Source organism: Carlito syrichta, unplaced genomic scaffold (assembly GCF_000164805.1).
Source record: "Carlito syrichta isolate Samal-C Ts95f unplaced genomic scaffold, Tarsius_syrichta-2.0.1 Scaffold273106, whole genome shotgun sequence".
Lineage (NCBI taxonomy): Eukaryota > Metazoa > Chordata > Mammalia > Primates > Tarsiidae > Carlito > Carlito syrichta.
This window is the reverse complement of record NW_007217202.1, coordinates 190,665-212,099: the sequence shown is the minus strand read 5'-3', so window position 1 is coordinate 212,099 and position 21,435 is coordinate 190,665. Positions and strand designations below refer to the sequence as shown.

The 21,435-nt window shown below is 36.8% G+C and overlaps 1 protein-coding gene across 1 annotated transcript in view; it reads left to right on the top strand.

The window, feature by feature from the left end:
- Positions 1-21,435, top strand: part of PHIP (pleckstrin homology domain interacting protein) — a 100,159-nt gene that overhangs the window by 36,061 nt on the left and 42,663 nt on the right. The window contains exons 10-15 of the mRNA XM_021709676.1: positions 2,418-2,546; positions 4,212-4,437; positions 8,117-8,254; positions 9,042-9,225; positions 17,665-17,782; positions 19,908-20,052. Of these exons, the coding sequence (XP_021565351.1) occupies positions 2,418-2,546; positions 4,212-4,437; positions 8,117-8,254; positions 9,042-9,225; positions 17,665-17,782; positions 19,908-20,052 (940 nt within the window). The remainder of the gene's footprint in view (positions 1-2,417; positions 2,547-4,211; positions 4,438-8,116; positions 8,255-9,041; positions 9,226-17,664; positions 17,783-19,907; positions 20,053-21,435) is intronic.

The window sequence follows — 21,435 nt, the reverse complement described above, 5'->3', positions numbered from 1 at the left end:
AACAACTGTTTGGAAAGCCTAGTCTTCAGTTTATAGGTAATGGATTTTATTATCTGTGGAACATTAATAAAGATAAACTTGTTTTTTTAATTAATAAGTTTAGAGGCACCTTTTCTGATTAGTCTATGAGAAAAGCGGACTCTTTTATGAATGCTTTTCGTGAACAATTGTTAATCCGAATTGTTATTACTTTTCCTTTTTTCTGATACAGTTGATCATGGTTTCTTCTGATATGGTACTTTCATTTTCTCTATATAAAAGTCACTGTAGAGTGAAACAGATGCTTTACACCAAGAAAATTGTACCATCTTGCCATATTCACAATGGAGTGTGTTATATAGGACACAGTTATCTTACATACGGTCGCTATTTTTTCTTTGCTTTTTGAGAACTCTGTGTGCTCTAACGCTCCTTACTTGTGGCATCATTTGTGAGTAACACAGGAATGGGTTGATTGGTCCTCCTCCCTCCCCTGCCCCCCAAGAGAGAAAAAAGTAGAACAAGATTGCGTAAACAGTACTTGCAGGATGCCCTGCTTATGAACAGTGACCAGATTTCCTTGGCTTTGCTGAGGTGGACTACCTTCAGATCTCTTCTGTAGTACTGTGTCCTTAAAATTGTTGTCTTCGACTTATATCAGCATTTATTTGAGTGGATTTATAAAGTAGTTGCTTTTTTTGTTCTCTCTCCTGCCTTTTGTGAGATTGAACTAAGATAAAATCGTTTAACAACATATGACTAAGGTAATTTCAATTCTTTGGTTTTGAGTTTTTGATATAAAATTCTCTTTAGAGATAGGCTTGGTTCATGTGCTTACTTATTTATAACAGCTCATATAACTTTTATTTGCCTAAGAAAACATTCAAAGATAAAGACTTGAATCCTGACATTTCTACTTGTAATCTTTCATTTTTGGCAAATGCCTAGAATGTGCTTATGTTAATCTGGAGAAATAGTTCTATTTGTTCTCATTTTTGAATTGTTTTAAAAGTACACTTGGAATCAGTTACCTTCCTCTGCTGTCCTGTCTTCCTCCAGCTTTTTTCACATCCAAGAGATACTCCTGTTTCATGATTCGTTATGGCTCATTTTCTTGCTATTATGATAAATTTTTGTGTATATTAGGCATTAGATAAGCTCACTAGTTTTCTTTACTATGATTACTTTTTAAGAAAAGTTATATTTTCTCATTATAACCATCCAAAACAGCATTATGAAACACTGTTGTCACATTTCTTCTTTCCAACAAGCCAAGATGAAGCCAGTTTTCTTTCTGAGGCAGGTCCTGTGTGTGGAATTACAATGACTTCTTAGGCACAGCCCTTCCTTTAAGAGTGCTGTTTCTTCTTTGACCAAAGGGCAAACCTTCCTTGAGAAGTCAACTGTTCTTCTTAGTTTTAACTTACTTCTGTATTTGGTGAACTATACATCCATCCTTATGCCAATTTGTAATACGAAAGAAATAAAATTACCACTTTTCTTTTTTGCAAGCATTTCCTGGGATACTACTAATAAAACTCAATTTGTTCTAGATCAGTGGATACCGGAACAGAGAGGAGGTATTTCTTACCTGATAATGTGTGTGTGTTCCGATTCTGCTAATCCAGAAATCCAATCGCATTTGTTAAAAAAATCATCCTTAGTTGTTATTTGCTAGGGAGTCAACTCCCTTATTTTAGTTGTTTCTGAAATTCAGTCCCTAGATGTGCTTTAGATAGGGTAGAATTTTTACCTCTTTCAGAACACTGCTAAAGAAGTTTTCAACTGGAACATAGTCTGAAGAAGCACTGAGAGCAAAAAATTCAGAGTGGTGATTGGCCACCTCTGTTTGATTGACAGGTTGCAGGGAGAAACCCATTCGTTCTGGATTAATGGAACTGGAAAACAGAAAACAGTTATCAGGTAAAAAAAACCTTTTCTTTAACCTTTGAAATTCACCATTTAAAAATTAGTCAGACCACCAGGGAAGTTATTACAAAAAGGAATAAAATCTAGTGTCATGTGAAGAGTGATCTCTGGCTACTTCTTCCAAGAGTTACCCAAAAAAGTGCTACAGTTACTACATGTTGTCAGCCTTTACAGAAAGGGCATGATTGAGTGGAGATAGACGGAATATTACGTTTTAAATCTGAATTAACAACGTGAAGCAGAATTGTGTGGGTGGGGGAGATTGATGTTCTTTTATTTCCTGAATTGTGTCTGGTCTGTGCATAAATAGAGTACTTTGTTTTCCAAGGCTATTAATCTGACACTTTCCTTGAATATTCACAAATTTTATTACTATACCTTGCTTGTTATACTTAATTTTCACTTCATTAGGATGTGTACTTCTTTCATCATTAAATTATAGTAATAATAATGACCAGTTCTTTATATTGTAATGGCAATTTTCTTATTGTTGGTTAAATATCTTTCAGATTGAAGGCCAAGGGCATGGTGCAGTGTTTGACTGCAAATGCTCTCCTGATGGTCAGCATTTTGCTTGCACAGACTCGCATGGACATCTTTTAATTTTTGGCTTTGGGTCCAGTAGCAAATATGACAAGGTAGAGTATGATGACTGTACATCATGTCCTTATTTATTATTGATCCATGAATGTTTAGGGGTTGCACTTTTTGGGAATGGGTAAGAATCAGCATTTTTGCATTCAGCATGAAGTTGGAAGAGCCGTGTTTTAGTTAAGTCTGGAGACTAATGTTTTGGAAAGAAGGGTGAAGGCAGCAGTTGTTAAATCTCTCTTTTCTGTAGCAGATGTTGCATAATAATTAGACCTTTTTGTTTGAAAGTCTGCTATTTCAGAAAAAATAACTTTTTACTTCTACTTAGCTTACTAGGGTGATCTAGATGGGAGTTCTTTTTTTTTGAGTTGGAGTCTCTGTCGCCCAGGCTGGGGTGCATGGCACAACTCACAGCCACCCCAGCGTCGACCTGCTGGGCTCCAGCAATCCTTCTGCCTCAGCCTTCTGAGTAGCCGGAACTACAGGAGCACGCTGCCATGCCTGATGAAATTTTGATTGATTGTAGAGCGCGATCTCGCCACGTTGCCTGGGCTGGTCTTGAACCCTCTGGCTCAGGCAATTACTCACCTCGGACTCCCAAAGTGCTGGGATTACAGGCTGAGCCACCGAGCCTGACCTAGATTGGAGTTCTTAACTTGAGTTATATTAAGCTAGGGATGGAAGATGTTCTTGGTGGGGCTCTATGAAATATGTAAAATGCTTTATTTATGTAGATAATGTCTAGAGTGATCTGTGGCTTTCATATGGCTCTCAAAAATGTATTCCGTACTGATGGTGACTGACGTCGTCTTGCCCAGGTTGGCTTCAGATTCCGGGGCTCAAGGGATCTTCATGCCTCAGCCTACCAAGTAGCTGGGATTATGGGTGTGAATCGCTGTACTCAGTGATTAGACTTTGTTTTTAAATTGTCTCAAATAATTTAGATAAAATTCTTACTTTTAGAAAATTTATGTTAATTTTTTGATATTAATATTATATGAATCATGCTTACTGTATACCTAAAGATTTAAGATAAACACGGTCATTCTGTGAAAGTAAAAGTACCATTGAGTGATTTGAGTACTAGTGCCCGAATTTGATTTTACCATTTAATTTAAAATTGAATATTTAGTAACTTATTTTTAATGGTAGCTTTTTTGTTCAGTAGTTTCCCATTGTTTGCAGAGAATACGTTCCAAGACCCTAGCCGATGTCCAAAATGATGGATAGTACTGAACCATGTATACACTATGTTTTTTTTCCTAGACGTTAATGGGCGGGTAGCATATACACTGGACAACGGGATGATTTGTGTCCCAGTAGGATGGCATGAGATTTTTAGAACAGCACACAGTTTAAAACTTACGAATTATCTATTCTTGGAATTTTCCATTCAGTCTTTTTGGACCCCAGTTGACCATGAGTAACTGAAACCGTAGAAAGTAAAACTGCAGACAGGGGAGGACTACTGTGTATACAATCTTTTCCTTGTCTCGGGAAAAATCTAAAGTTGCTGCTTTGCCTACCGTAACATTTAATGGAGAAATTATAAACATCTGTTTGCACTTAATTCAGTAAAATAGTATTTTTTAAAATTATTGCTTAATATCATAATTTGTATTAAAGATGTCTGGTTTTGGTTAAAAATGTAGACTTTTATCTACAATGATACATTTTTACTTTTCAGTCTTTTATGTACTTTCTTTTCGCAGATAGCAGATCAGATGTTCTTTCATAGTGATTATCGGCCACTCATCCGCGATGCCAACAACTTTGTCTTAGATGAACAGACTCAGCAAGCTCCTCACCTTATGCCCCCTCCCTTTTTGGTGGACGTTGACGGTAATCCTCATCCGTCCAGGTATCAGAGACTGGTGCCTGGTCGTGAAAATTGCAGAGAGGAGCAGCTCATCCCACAGATGGGAGTAACGTCCTCAGGTAGGTGCTCGTTTTCGTTGAAGGTCAAGTTTTCTTTTTCCCACTGAACTCTTGAAATGGCAAATTGAGAACACTTGATTTATAATTGTTTTAAGCAAGTGAGAAGAGAGAGTATTGCTTTTATACTTCTCTAAAGGTTTTTAATAATACTTATGAATTATAAGCTAATTAAGGAGCATAGGAGATATACAGCAATAATTGGTTTAGATCTAATTATAACCTCTGAAGGATAATAAGGTAGTTTTTATATTTGGTATGAGACAAGCCAGTTTATTATCAATTCAGCAACATTTATTAGGAATCTCTTTGTCCCTGACACCTGCTAGGCCATGGGTATTCAGGAGTGAATTTAAGAATATGTTCTTGCTCTCATGGAGTGGGTTAGATTACTAGACACAGGTACAAGCAAATTCATAGTTTAAAATTGCAATGACATTTTTTTCTTTTTTTTTTTTTTGAGTTGGAGTTTCACTCCATCGCCCAGACTGGAGTGCAGTGGCACGCTCCCGGGCACCGCAGCCTTGACCTGCTGGGCTCTGGCGATCCTTCTGCCTTAGCCTTCCAAGTAGCTGGAACTACAGGCACGCGCTACCACACCCGTATACTTTTTGATTTATTGTAGAGATGAGGTCTGGCCAAGTTGCCTGGGCGGGTCTCGAATGAGCAGGCTCAGCCTATCCGTTCACCCCGGCCTCCCAAAGCGCTGGAATTATAGGCTGAGCCACTGAACCTGGCTGCAATGACTATTATTAAAGGGAATAACAATAGATGAGAGCGAGACAGAGTAGATAGGCCTGTTCTCATTGAAAATTGTCATAAGTGCTGATCAACTTTCAAAGGTTTATAAGAAGTGAGAGAAGGGTAAAAAATATTGAGAACTGTTTCAGTGAAGTATACCGGAGTGTGAAAGTCAAATTAATTGAAGAGTTGAATGGGCCTTAAATTGGAGGTGTTGTCTACAGACTCCTTCCTTCCATCTTTTGATAAGAAATGTAGCACTGATTTATTAAGTGGAAATAATGGAGAGGTTCTATAAAAGTTAAACCAGTTTTGTCATTGTGAATTCTTCTGTTACATTCTTAGACCAGAAAAAAGGTTTACTGAAATATTTTAAGTTCTAGATTTTAGTGTAATAAACAGAACCTTCTAAATGGATTTTATGACTAGTGACTTTTAAATGAGTTTAGATTCTGTAAACACAGAAAGATCACTCTTATTGCATTAGCAAACCCGTGTCTTACTTTAAAAGATTGAGCATTAAATTGCAATTAATATGGACATTTTGGATAGAAAGGACTGTTCTTGTAATTAGACGTGCCCGCTTAGAATGGGAGGGTGAAGAGAAACATCAGAGGAATGGTCCCTACTACCACCTGTAGAGAGTAGTACATACAGTCCAGCAGACTTGGGTATCTGGAGTATATGAAACTAATGTGTCTCAGTACTTGGACACAACCTGAAGTAAAAGAATCTGAGAATTCTGGTGTTTGAGAAATTAGAGAAGTCTTAATATTAGAGAAGTAATGGTCATAGGACTGAAATTAAGAGAGATGTCTTCAGTCTTTTGGAGAGGAACAGACAAGAGTCATACTGTGCCCAGGTCTCAAAATAGATACATAGGCTGGGATTTCGGGCACAGGGAAATAAAGAAAATACTCATTTATAAAAATATCAGTGCTGTTTAATTCTTTATCATGACTACTTTTCTCTTCTCCACTTAGCAGTTTGTAAAGGGCTTTCATAAATAGTATCTTATTTACTCTTTGTGTCTATAATATTGCAATGCTAAAAGCTTAGAGAATACAAAGATAAGAGGATTGTGTCATGGAATAGAATCACAGGGACTCTAACCCTAGCTCTGACTCTCAGTCCATTCTTTCTTTCATATAAAGTGGGCATGATCTTAAAAATGAAACAGATAACAGTTATTAGTGTCCACAAGATAACCTATAGCAATAATTATGACTTCATAGTCACAAAATTTTTCAGTGTTCTAATTTGCAGAATTCAGAGTAAAAATCTGTTTGTCATTATTTGAGTTTATAAAAATAGTTAATACAAAAATAGAACAAAAGAAAGGTGCTTTTGATAAAACTTTAGCATCAACTGTAGTATTTCTATTTGTAAATCTAATTCCAAAATAAGATTCTTTTGGGGAAGTCTCTTAGAATTAGGTAAAAATAGATTGTTGTAATAATAAATTGGCTTGAATGCAGTTTTGCTGTATTGACACTGCACAACACGCTCTAAGTGTGCTTCCTCAGTGGTAAGCTTGAGCTGTGATTACTCATCGGTATTCAAACGTGGCATGTTTTCCCAGCAGCCGGCCAGGAAAGAAGCATGTGTGGAATTTTGAACTGTTGTCTCTGTCTGCTTTACTGCTTTCTAGCTTGGTGACCTTGAACAAGTTATTTTACCTTTCTTACTACTGCTTCATTTGAGAATAGCCTTGATATCTTCTCTTTTCATGTGAGCCCACTCTAAAATTCTGACCTGATCAAATATCCTGCATGGCTAATATTAATTGCTTCTTTTACTCTCATGGCAATCTTAAAATATTTTATAACAAGCATGTTTTTCAGTTTATTCAGCAAGCTCGAGCATTTTTAATGCCTAGCGTTATGCTAAATTTAGAGGATATTAAAGTAAATAAGACACTTCATACTTTTGAAAAACTTACTGGTAGGCTTCATTCATGTTATGTATTGGTCTGACTACTGAGGTATGTTTAGATTGTTTAAGGTACTGAGAGAAAGTAGCAGCTAATTCTTTCAGGGCAGTTTGGAAAGATTTCACAGAGGAAATATCATGGAGGTACCATTTTAATTGATGCTTGAAGAAGAGGTTAAAGTTATCATGTTTGTCCTTACAGTGGAAATGCTGTGTTCTAAAGTCTCAAAGTATGAAGGGATTTTATTAGGAGTGTAGATGGGTCAAATGGTTCCACATGACTGGTGTGGGTGAGAATTGATGCTGGAAACATAGGGTGTGTTAAAATACAGCAAGTTCCTCCCTGCTCCAGAGCCTTTGCACCTCTTGCCTTCCTCAAATGCTGCCTTCTCCAAGAGGGTTGCTCTGATTTTTCTGACTCACCATAAGTAGTTCCCATCTCTCTTTCCCCATTTCTCTTTCTCATCACCTTCTTTAACACCATTCTTCACACTCTGCCTTGACCTTCAGGTTTACTGTTTACATACCTCATCAGGATGTTATTTCCCTAAAGGGCAGGAATCTCGATGACCTTAATCGTCACTGGATCCCCAGTACCTGGCATAGTTCCTAATACATATTAGACACTCAAGAATTTGTTGAATAAATGAGGCAGTAGGATTTTTTGAGGGAAAGAAAGACAAACTATGATCTACGTAGAAAAAATTTTGCCACTTACTGGATGTATGGTTTTGAGCAGTTATTTTGGTTTTATTAGCTGTAAAGTGGAGTTAATAACAGTATGTACAGATTATGGGTGCCCAAATCATAGTAAACCCTTAATAAAAGTTAGCAATCCTCATCATTATTGTCATAAATAAATTAAGATGGGTAGATATTTTCTGTTTAAATCCCATCGTTTACAGTTGATCATTTTAGGTTTTTAACCCAAGCCAAAAAAGTAGGTTGATGAGTAAAATGGTTGAATAGCAGCTAAAGTATTCTTCATATTTTGTGTGGTGTTGCATAGGACTGAACCAAGTGTTGAGTCAGCAAGCAAACCAGGAGATCAGCCCACTGGACAGCATGATTCAAAGACTACAACAGGAGCAAGACTTGAGACGTTCTGGCGAAGCCGGTGTCAGCAATACAAGCCGTTTAAGTAGAGGTAAGCGGGTATTCTAGTTTAAGTGAAACTTTAAAAAATTTGAAATAACCTGAAACAACGACGGTAGTTAAGGGATGAAACAAATTATGGTCATCCATCCGTTAGGCTGTCCAAGTGATCACGATTTTGAAGAGTAAGCAGCAGACATGCTCGCTCTCGCCCTGCCTGTTGTGCCCTTCACAGTGTGTCTTTCCTTTAATAAATCTACCTTTCAAAAAAAACAAATAAGAAAATGGTTCATAATATGAGATTTCAAATTATAGATGGCGAGTTTTTTCATATATATTCTTCCACATTTTCTATAGTAAGCATGTAGAAATTAGAAAAAAGATTTTAAATCAGTTCTTTCAATAATTCATGTAACATAGTCAAACTCACATTCTCAGACATCTCATCACCTTATTATTATGTAATATTAAACTTGGAGATATGAATTAAAGCAAATTTATGAAACATAAATGCCCTTGGGTTTGTCTGTATTTGCTTCTTATGGAGTTTTTGCAAAAATATTTAGTGGTGTTTTGAAATAATGATTTTACATCCTTGGGGCTTAACAGTTCATAGTTATGATTCATTGACTTCATATGATTCATTAAACTGAACAACCCTGTTTTGTTTCATTAAGCTTTTCCCTGTGGTTTTAGTTCCTGGTTTGGTGATTTAATTATTTGGCACAATATGAAGTTTCACGTGGAAGTTAGTGGGGTTTTTTTGTTTTTGTTTTTGTTAGAACCTAATAGAGAAGTGTCTCTAAATAGAACTTACTCTTCTAATTTTCTTCACGTAGGCTCCATAAGTTCTACCTCAGAGGTTCATTCACCACCAAATGTAGGACTAAGGCGGAGTGGACAGATTGAAGGTGTGCGGCAAATGCACAGCAATGCACCGAGAAGTGAGATAGCCACAGAGCGGGATCTTGTAGCTTGGAGTCGAAGGGTGGTAGTCCCTGAACTGTCAGCTGGTGTAGCCAGGTAAGGGGAGTTGGGAACTTTTAATGTAGCATAGTTGTTTGTGTTCATTTTGCATCATAGTCTTCAAAGTACCGTTTCAGATCTGTAGTTCTCTGAAAATAATTCTATCTAAAAAGCTAGTGTGAGAAGGTATTCATGACTCTGTAGAAAAATTAAATTTCTAAATATGTTATTTTCTAAAATTATTTATGTAAATTTTGAGAATGGGAAGTGTTAGGATGAACAAGGGAAAATCATAAGTTTGAATTGATCACATAGGAGACTTGAATCTTTAAAAAAAATTTTTTTTATTTTAAAGATATGGGGTACAATTCAGGGTTAGGCTACAGTGGTCATCATACAGGTAAAGTTTGGGCCTCCCTTTGGTCCCCACTTGGCCTGGTTTGAGATCGGGTACCCTTAGTGATGTTGTATGCCCCCACCACCCCACTCCAGTAGTATCTCGCTACTACCAATCCCTTTCTGAAAGTATTATGGTAATTGTCCAGGGTCCATTTATGAGTGAGAACATATGGTACTCTGCTCTTTGTGTCTGTGATAGATCACTGAGTATGATAGACCCTAAATCCATCCAAGTGGCTGTGAAGTCCATATGTTTGTCTTTCTTCATGGCTGCATAATACTCCCTTGTGTATATGTACCACATATTTTTTATCCAGTCCAGTTTTGATGGGCAGCACAGTTGGTTTCATGTTTTGCCATTGTGAATAATGCTACAATAAGCATGTGTGTGCAGGTATATTTTTTGTAGAATGATTTGAATTCCTTCAGGTATATTTCCAATAGGGGGATTGCTGGGGCATATGGAAGGTCAATTTCTAGTTCTTTCAGAAATTGCCACACTGTTTTCCAAAGAGGTTGCACTAGTTTGCATTCCCACCGGCAGGTTAGAAGCGTTCCTTTTTCTCCATATCCTTGTCAGCATCTGTTGTTGTTTTATTAATGATGGCCATTCTTACTGGGGTCAGGTAGAATCTCAATGTAGTTTTGATTTGCATTTCTCTGTTGATGAGTGAGACTGAACAGTTTTTCATGTGTCTGTTGGCTGCCCGTTTGTCTTCTTTTGAGAAATGTCTATTCATGTCTTTTGCCGACTTTTTATTGTGGCTGTTTGTTTATTTCCTTTCGGCATGTTTGAGTTGCTTATAGGTCCTGGATGTTAGGCCTTTGTCAGATATACAGTTGGCAAATAATTTTTCCCATTCTGTGGGCTGTCTCCCCACTCCCTTGATGGTTTGTTTTGCTTTGCAGAAAATTTTCAGTTTGATGAGGTCCCACTTACCTATCTTTTCTCTTATGACATGGGCACTTGGGGTTTTGATCAGGAATTGATTGTCAATTCCAATTTCCATAAGGGTGTCTCCTGCATTTTCTAAGGTTCTTATAGTGTGAGGGTTTTACGTTTAGATCTTTGATCCATTTAAGTTAAATTTTTGTGTATGGTGATAGGTAGGGGTCCTTTTTCAGTCTTTTGCATGTGACCAGCCAGTTTTCCTAGCATCATTTACTGAATAAGTTCTCCTTTCCCTAGTCGCATATTTAACTCTTGCTGTGTCCTGTTTAACTATATTAAAACACTTTTTATTAAGCTATAATTATTCAGGTGTTTTAATGGAGTTTTCTAATTATTCACACCATGTTATTTAGAGGCATAAAGAAAATACATTATTGATTTGAAATATATAAATATTTTGGGCACATTAAAGTGATGCATTTTATGTTTAAAAGTATGCATGTATGAATTAAAAGATATTAACTTAAAAAAAAATCAATACCCGTGGTCCATGCTGTGAGGGAACTTTATGTCCAGGTCCTCTTGATTCCTGTCATGAAACGCTCGTGAGTGAGTCCTCTGGGAACCTGATTAATACGGACTTCTGTGTTGTGATTATGAGGAGCAAAATGCGAATTTGAATTTAAACTTTTCTAGTTCTTAAGCTCAAAACAGAATAATAATTATGTAATTAAAGTATTTTAAAGTCCTACTGTTCATATAGATTGTGCTTTTTTATTGGACAGTACTTACAGATTTGTGTTAGGATTTAGAATTAAATGTATACCTAAGGTATAAATTTGAACAGTAACTTTATCTTGTGGTAAATATGCCCAGATGTTTTTAATAAATTAACTCTCAGATTTTTAGATGAATTCTTGTCTGCTTTTTAATTCTAATGTTAAAGTTGAAGGGGGTTCACTAAATAGTACCCATCTTTTCAACACCGGTTCTGAACTAACTGAAAAATAGCACAAAGGAGCATAAGAAGTACAGGAAATTAGGATGTTACTTTGTATCATTGGTGTAGTTGTGAAGAATGTGGTCTTTCATCTGTGTGAAAAGTGTGCTTCGTAACACTGCACCTCAAGCACAGATAGCAGTGGGCCACGGTATTTTTCCTCACGTGGGGCATCTGGTTTGCTTTCTTAAAATGCGGAGCAGAATGTATACACTGCCCGCATGGCTTAGGGCTGTGCCGGCAGGCCAAGCTGGGCTTTTCTCTCTGAGCATAACAGTTGATTAGTTCACTCCTTCCCTAGAGAGGAACGAGTAAGGAGTGTGGTTGCTGGTTGCGAGTTGGTGGTTCTTGGGCTTGGAAGGAAACATGAGGTGTGGGGAAGATTTGTTTTTCTTCAGATATTCTTCACCTTTCAATCCCTTTATCATTGGGCTTAATTATTGATCAAACCTGTGGTCAAGCAAGGCTGAGGCTATCACTTATTTTTTATTTTAAAGATGTGGTGTACTATTCAAGGTTAGGTATAAAAATGTTTATTATGCAGGTATCCTTGTTGATGAGGTGTGCCCCCCTCCCCTGACAGTTTCCCACTATTGCCAGTCCCTTTCTTACAGTTGTATGATAATTTCAAGGTTCGCTTATGAGTGAGAACATATGGTACTCTGTTTTTGTTTCTGTTATGGATCACTGAGTATGATAAACTCTAGATCCATCGAAGTTGCTGCAAAGTCCATATGTTTGTCCTTCTTGATGGGCTGCAAAATATTCCATTGGGTATATGTACCACTTTTTTTTTTTTTTTTTTTAATTCAGTCCAGTTTCGAAGGGCAGCACGGTTGGGTCCATGTTTTTGCTACTGTGAATAGCTCCAGCAAACATGCAATGTGCAGGTATCTTTATTGTAGAATGACTTCAGTTCCTCTGGGTGTATTCCCATTGAAGGATTGCTGGGGCATGTGGAAGGCCAATTTCTAGTTCTTTAAGAAATCTGAGGCCATTACTTTAAAGCGTATTTTTTCTATGGCCTTTTTAGAACTTTGATCCCAGCACTTAGTAGTGTTCCTTTGGGAATCCTTCTGGGTTTCCCTCAGTGGGTAGTTGAAAGTTTGCCTCTAAAAGGTTCTGAAATTGGTCAGCCTTGTCCATTAATTGAACTTAAATCTAATTACATGTCCGGCCAAGGAGGTAATGTCTTTAACAAAAATAACTCCCAAAACTCAATAGTAAACTAAGGAACCCAACTAGAAAATGGGCAGAAGATATGGACATTAACTAGAGATGATCTACAGATGGCAGATAAGCCCATGAAAAGATAATTAGCATCATTAGCTGTTAGACAAACCCAAATTAAAGCCACAATGAAATATCACTGATACCTGTCAAGACGACTAAAATGAAAAATAAATGACAGCACCAGATGCAGAGGAGGAGGCAGAGATCACTTGGTTACTCATGCATTGCTGGTGGGAATGTATAATAGTAGAGCCGTTTTGGAAAACCAGTTTGGCATTTTCTTAAAATCCTAAACCTGTGACTTCCGTATGACTAGCAGTTGCACTCTCAGTGATTTATTCCACAGAAATGAAAACTCATGTTCACACAGCAGTCTTTACACAGATGTGTAACAGCTTTATTTGTAATAGCCAGAAGTCAGAAAATACCCAAATGTACTCCAGTGAATACATGGTTAAATAGACTGTGATTTAGCCGCACCGTGTTTTATTATGCTCTAATAAAATGGAACAACCTATTGCTACAACAGACTGGATGAATCGTGAGGGAATTGTGCTAAGTGGGGGAAAATCTCAAAAATTGCACTCTGTATTATTCCATTTATGGAATATTCTTGAATGGCAAAGGTGTAGAGGTTGAGAACAGATTTAGTGGTTGCTAAGACTGGGAGTAGGAGGGGCTGAGGGCAGTGAGGGAGGTGGGTGTTATAATGAAGGGTACCACAAGCGGGTATTCGTGGTGGTGGCAGTGTTCTGCATCTTGACTGGAGTGATGGGTACGTAAACCTTTACTTGTGATAAATTTGCATAGAATGAAATATAGGCATACCTCAGAGATATTCAGATCTGGTTCCAGATCATCAATAAAGTGAATAGTGCAGTAAAGAGACTCTCATGAATTTTTTGGTTTTCCAGTGCATATAAAAGTTATGTTTATGTTACTCTACAGTCTAAGTGTGCATTAAGTCTGAAAAGTACAAGGTACATATCTTAATTTTAAAATAGCTTATTGCTAAAAACATGCTAATAAGCATCTGAGCCTTCAACAAGTTGTCATCTTTTAGATGGTCTTGCCTCTAAGTTCATGGCTGCTGACTGATCAGATTGGAGGTTGCTGAAAGTTGGGATTGCTGTTGCAGTTTCTTAAAATAAGACAGTGATGTTTGCTGCATTGATAGGACTGTTTTCTTTTATGAGAAATTTCTCTTTCTGTCAAACATTGTAGCATGCAATACTGTTTGATAGCGTCTTGCCCACACTAGAACTTTTTTCAAAATTGAGTCAGTCTATTCATACCCTGCTGCTACTTTATCAACTAAGTTTATATAATATTCTAAATCTTTTGTTGTCATTTCAACAGTGCCATGGCATTTTCACTAGGGGTAGATTTCATCACAAAAGAACTTTTTTTTTTTAAGTCAAGGTCTCATTCCGTCACCCAGACTGAAGTACAGTGGCATCATGGCTCAACACAGCCTGAGTTTCTGGACTCAGGTGATCCTTCCGCTTTAGCTTCCAAACAGCTGGGACTGGCCGGGCTTAGTGGCTCAGCCTGTAATCCCACTCTTTGGGAGGCTGAGGTGAGTGGATTGCCCGAGCCCGTGGGTTCAAGACCCGCCTGGGCAACTTGGTGAGACCTCATCTCTACAATAAATCAAAAAATTAGCCGGGCGTGGTAGCACGCTCCTGTAGTTCCCGCTACTTGGAAGGCTGAGGCGGAAGGATCTCCAGAGCCCAGCAGGTCGAGGCTGCGGTGGCCGGGAGCGGCCACTGCACTCCAGTCTGGGCGACAGAGTGAGACTCCAACTCAAAACAAAAAACAAAAAAAACCAAATAGCTGGAACTACAGGCATCCACACCACGCCTGGCTAATTTTTTTTATTTTGTATGGCGATGAGGTCTCATTATGTTGCCTAGGCTGGTCTTGAACTCCTGGGATTACAGGTGTGAGCCACTGCACCCAGCCTCAAATAACCGCTTTCTTTGCTCATCATAAGAAGCAGCTCTTTATCTATTCAAGTTTTATCATGAGATTACAGCAGTTCACTCACATCACTTCTAATTCTAGTTCTCTTGCTATTTCCACTACATCTGTGGGGACTCCTTCCACCAAAGTCTTGAACCCTCAGAAGTATCCATGAGGGCTGGAATCAGCTTCTTCCAGACTCCTGTTAATGTTGATGTTTTGACCTCCTTCCATCAATCACAAATATTCTTAATGGCATCTTGAATGATGACTCCTTTCCTGAAGGTTTTTAATGTGCTTTGACCAGATCTCTCAGAAAAAGCCCTATTTATGACAGCTGTAACCTTTTAAAATGTATTTCTTAAGTAGTAAGACTTGAAAGTAAAAAATACTCCTTGATTCATGGGCTGCAGAATGGATATTATGTCAGCAGGCTTGAAAACAACATTAATCACCTTGTGTATCTCCATCAGAGCTCTTGGGTAACCAGGTTTATTGTCAGTGAGCAGTAGAATTTTGAAAGAAATCTTGTTTTCTGAGCTGTGAGTCTCAACAGCAGGCTTAATATATTGAATAAACTATGCTGTAAATGGATATGCTGTCATCCAGTCTTTGTTTCATTGTTAGAGCATAAGAAGAGTAGATGTAGCATTGTTTTAAAAATGATTTTAGCTCGCTCTTTTGAGTAACTTATTGAGGTTTCTACATCAGCACTTGGTGCTTCGCCTTGCACTTTTACATTATGAAGATACCTTCTTTCCTTCGACCTCTTGAGTCAGCTTCGCCAGCTTCCAACTTCTTTGGCTTCCTCCCCTCTCTTAGCCTTCACAGAACTGAAGAAAGTTAGGGCCTTGCTCTGGGTTAGGAGATTTGCCTTAAAAGAATGTTGTGGCTAGTTTTTCTTCCAGGCCACCAAAATATTCTTCATTTCAGCAGCTAAGCCTTTTTCACTTTGTTATCATTCTGTGTTCACTGGAGTAGCACATTTAATTTCCTCCAAAAACTTTTTCTTTGCGTTCATAACTTGGTACAAGAGGTCTAGCTTTCGGCCTCTTTCAACTTTTGACATGCCTTCCTCACGGAGTTTAATCATTTCTAGCTTTTGATTTAAAGTTAGAGACATGTAACTCTTGCTTTCACTAGAACAGTTAAAAGTTCATTGCAGGGTGATTGATTAGTTGGCCTGATTTCAGTATTGTTGTGTCTCAGGGAATAAGCAGGTTGAGGGATGGGGAGGAAGATAGAGAAAGACCAGTTATTGGAGCAGTCAGAACACACAGCATTCATGAAGTGCACTGTCTTATATTGGCGAAGATCACAGATCAGTATAACAGAAACAATAATAATGAAAAAGTTTGAAATAATGTGAGAATAACTAAAATGTGACACAGAGATACAAAGTTAGCACATGCTGTTGGAAAAATGGCACCGACAGACTTGTTGAATGCAGGGTTGCCATAGACCTTCAATGTGTAAAACACAGTTGTCTGCAAAGCACAGTAAAATTATGTATGTCTGTGTACACACACAAATAAATAGAAGTAAAACTGGAGAAATCTGAAAAAGCTCAATGAGTTGTATCAGTGTCAGCTTTCTGGTTGTGATATTGTACTATAGTTTTGCGAGTTGTTACTGTTGGAAGGAACTGGATAAAGGATGTAGGGAATCTCTGTTATTTCTTACAACTGTATATGAATCTATAGTTTTTTTAAAACTAAGAACAAAACATTAATCCTAGGATTGTCCTTTTCACAAGATTTAAATTTACTCATTTTCCATTAAGAATTATGACCAGCCACATTGGAGATTCTGTAATTAAGTAACATGACAACATTAATGTACTCTAGTAATAAACATTAACAGTATAGAGATCTCTGAGTTTGAGTACTAACTTCCTCCCTGTTATGAAATCTTCAGAAAAAATTGAAGTGCAAATATCGAGTAAAGTTAAAATGTCCTTGTAGCTAAAAAACTTTTTACAATTAATTTTATAGAGGCAGGGTCTTGCTGTGTTGCCCAGGCTGTTCTTGAACTCTTGGGCTCAAGCAGTCCTCCTGCCTCAGCCTCACAAAGTGCTGGGATTACAGGTGTGAGCCACCATGTCTGGATTTTTTTTTTTTTGGAGCCCAAGTCTTACTTTGTTCACCTAGGCTGGAGTGCAGTGGCATGATCACAACTTATACTGCAGCCTCGACCTCCTGGGCTCAGGCGATCCTTTACTTCAGTCTCTTGAATAACTGGGACTACAGGCATGTGCCACCATGTCTGACTAATTTTTTTTTTAACTTTTTATAGTCTCACTATGTTACCCAGGCTGGTCATGAACTCCTGACCTCAAGCGATCCTCTTGACTCAGCCTCTCATAGTACTGGGTTTATTGGTGTGAGCCCCCACACCTGGCCAGTTCAAAAAGATTTAAGTGTAAGAAATTGAAGTAAAATAGAAAATTCTCTTGTTTTCATGAAATTAAAGTTTAAAACCAGTGTTTCTCAACTTTTTTTCTTATTCAATTTCACCTTAATGTTTGAGTTTTTCAGTTAAGTGAAGCATCATCTGCCTGTCACTGGAGTGTAGTTCTGTCAGGGCTTCAAGAGGTGTAGTAGTTCGACCTTTAGGCTTGGTTATACCTCACTTTTTAAAAGATTTTAGCTATCTATATGGCGTACAAGATTATTAAAATACACGCTCTATGCTTTAAAAAAAATCCAATTTCTAATTCTCGGAGGACTTACCCTAGGAATAATTGTGCTACCCTAGGAATAATCTAGTACCTGATTTGCCAAAGACCATACATAGCAGGAATGGTAGGAACAAGTTCAGGTGGATAGTCTGGCTTTCCAGCATTCCAGTTATTTGATGCCAGATCATCTGAGCCCAAAACCAGTGAGTTCAACTCAGAAATCTTCAGCACATGCTTTTGGTCGGATTCCTTCCTTCCTCGATACCCAACATAACCTTTTGGGAGAAGTGAGTTGCGAAATTCAAGCTTGAGGCTTTTCTCTTTCAGTAGGCAAGAGGAATGGAGAGCGGCAAAGGGAGAAGAAGAAGTGAAGACTTACAGGTCAGAAGAGAAAAGAAAACACCTGGCTGTTCCAAAAGAGAATAAGATGCCCGCTATCTCAAAGGTAAAACATATGAACTGCCTTAATGTCTAATACTTGCTCCGTAAGTATAAGGCCCCTTTTTGCTGTTAAAAAAGTTAATATTATAAACACGATAATTAATGAAATAGATTACTGTGCTTAATTATCTCTTTAATTATCTGTTGTTTGCTGTTTAAAATTTCTATTCTACATTTCCTGCATTGTAGCATTCCTTTTCTCAACTACCAATTCCTCAATAGTCATTAATCTAATAAATTGCAAGTGTAAACGAGGGTTTTTTTTTTTAACTTTGCCACTGGTTGTACACTCACAGTGTTTTATTGTTTTTTCTTTTTCTTTTTTTTTTTGCTATCTTGCGCCTGTTTTTTATTATATGACATCAAGTCAGCCATGCTACTATAAATAGTTTTTAGTTTGTTTATTAAGAGAAGTAGATTGTCTCTACTAATTTTGTCTTACTGATATCTTTGTCATCCTGCTCTGGAAAATCTTTTGCATCCAGTGAATTTCAGTTGGTCATGGCCTAATCAGAGAGAGAGAGATATACTTAGTCAGGGAATCACAAGTATCCATTCTTGCCATCTTTTTTTGTTTTTTTAATAGTCTTAACTTGAAAGTTTCAGAGCCTTAGACTCTGAAATTGAGAAAGCTTAATGTGAAACTTGTTTTCAGGTACAAGTCACAACCTGAGCAGTGATCTAAACAAAGAAATAATAACTGGTCTTCTGACCCAGCGTGGTGTTTTTTGTTGTTTGAGTTCCTTAAACCCCAACCTCCTTTTCTGGTACTCACTTTTCTTGTTTATGACTCTGCTCTTCAAAATACTCAAGTAGTTTTTTTTTTCTTTACTAAGGGTGTTATGTCCTGGGATCAGTAGGACCTCACAGTGTTAGAATTCCTGTTAGTGTAATAATAGAGAATTTCTTTCTGAAATAATCTTTGGGTTTTTGGATGGTTTGGTTGGTTGGCTTTTTCACGGTGACTAGAAAGCACAACTTTTTCTGCATCCTTTGCTCAGAACCCAAGACTGTAGACACATAAACTCATATAATGATGATGAGAGTTTTTAGTGTTTGCTTACTACTTTTATGGATGGGATATGTTAATACCTATTAAAATTAAAAGAATATGTTTATCTTATATGACAGTAGTAGTACTTTGGAGACTTTTTTTAAAAATTAAAGAACTGATATGTTTCTCTCTCTCTCTCTCTATATATATATATACAGGTAGTGTCTGGTAGCAAAAACTGGAATAACTTTAGTGACTTATGTGATTGGCTTACGGTCATATTTTTCTCCTAATTTAATGATTTTTTTTAATTTCAGGGATTTCTAATTGATTTTTTTATAATTATATTTTTTAAGATTCTGCACATCTTAGATGTGATTCTCTCTTGTTTGCTTAATTTCTATTACGATTGTGGTCTTTGTAAATTTTCATATGCTTATTGGTTGTGTTCTCATCTGCTGCAGAAGACTTCTCACATCTGTCTCCAGAAGAAAGATAACCAGCCACGTGGTGTCCTAGCTTCATAGTGACAGGGTAGCGTTATGATCAGCATTTTGGTTTCCAGTTTGTCTTTGCTTATTATACATGCCTCACAACTCATTGTCCTCCTTATATCATTTCTGTAGATTTGATGTGGATACAGAAGAGTTCAATGCTTGTTCAACTTAGTCTTTTATTATGAATCCTTAAGTTTGTCTCATTTAATCAAAAAAGTTTTTATAACTAATCAGTCAGCAAGTGAATTCCAGTGTGTTATCATAAGCCTTTGATTTAACTTGATTAATGTTAAAATATTTGAGTTGGTACTATAGTCTAGTATTTGAATGTTATCTTAAGTATGAATGAGCTTTTTGTTGCTGTTTTTTGTTTAGTTGGTTGGTTTTTAGAGACAGGTTCTGCACCTTGTTGCCTAGACTGGAATGAGTGGCACAGTCATAGCTCACTGCAGCCTTGAGCTCTTGGGCTCAAGTGAGCCTCCCATCTCAGCCTCTCGAGTAGCTGAGACTATAGGCACAGGCTACCACCACACCTGGGATGAGCTTTTTATAATTTAAAAATTTTGACTTTTTAAAGTCAAATGGTAAAGTGTGCTCTTTAAGCATATTGTGAATAAATTTAATTTGCTTTTTTCCAGAATCATACCCATGAGCATTTCCTGGATCTTGGCGAGTCCAAAAAGCAGCAGATAAATCAACACAATTATCGTACGAGATCTGCATTGGAAGAGACTCCTAGACCCTCAGAAGAGATAGAAAATGGCACTAGTTCTTCAGATGTAAGTTATCAGCACATTCATAAGCTGGTTTTCATTTTTATTTATTTTTTAATAAATAAAATGACTTTTATTCTTATACAATATTTAAGATGTGATTCAGTTTATTAGAAATTTATAATGTATTCCCCGGAATATATCTGTTACATACTACTGAATCTTTCAAGTGAAAAATACTACAACATACTACTTTCAAGTGAAAAATACTACTGAATCTTTCAAGTGACTTTAAGACTAATCTGTTTATGCTTTAATATTCTTTTAGAGCAATTAAATAAATTTCTAGAGGAGTCCATTGAAAACAGTGTCACCTTGGGCACAGTAAACTACTTAATGGAAAGAATCCTGGCATTTTTGTTCAAATATTTTGTTCTTCAGTATTTTGTATTTAGAACATAGAAGTAATTCTGTTTTTTCCTCCTCCTTTATGGAAGTAACATACAAAATATGGGAATAATATTATTTGTTTAGATTTCTTTCAGTTATATTGAGCAGCAATTAAATTTGCTAAATAAAATATACAATTGTATTTTGATCTTTTCATAATGACTTAGTTTTCACAACTCCGTGAAATAGATATCTAATTCACATTCTTTATTAAGGCATTCATGTGGGGAAACATTTTCCCCAAATATTTGAATATTAAAAGACTACATTTCCTTGTTCTATTGAACAATGATCTAAGTGTGCCCACCAAGTAATAATACCATTCTTGCAGAAAACTGCTCAGGTTTTGGACTAAACTGAGCTTGTCTCAAATCAAGTTTTGTTTCCTATTAGTTGTGCCTGAGTAAATTTCTTAACTTTTTAAAACTTTTAGTTTCTTTTATTTAAATAACTTCTCCCTATCCCCAACAGTGTTTTGTAGAGACTAAATGGGATAATATATACAAAGTTTTTTGAATAGTTTCTGACATACAGTAAAAGCTTAATAAATGTGAGGTGCCATTGTTAAAGCAGTGCATTTCAGCAGGGAAAACGTGGGCTGTTGTGACCAAAAATCCAACTTTTATGAAGAAAATACCTTCACAAATAACATTTTTTGTTGACTTATGAATATTCACTAAAGAGAAACAAAGTGTCTGGGTACTTTTTAATCCTTATTTTACCATTTGGATAAAATAAGGACAGAGGTGGAATATCCTTTTTGTATGGTAAAGCTATTTTGATAATAATATGTGAAACATAAATTTAAAGCTTCTCAAAGCAGCTGTAGAAAAGAAAACTTGATGTTTTTAAAAGGCCCAATAAATAAAAATTAGTTTTAAATGGCATTTGGTATCATTCAACCTAGAAAATATGTTATGAGGGTTTAAAAAATGTTAATTTCTTCAGGATCACTCTTAATTCATTATTAAGATATTACGATTTTAGTGCCAGGTGCAGTGGA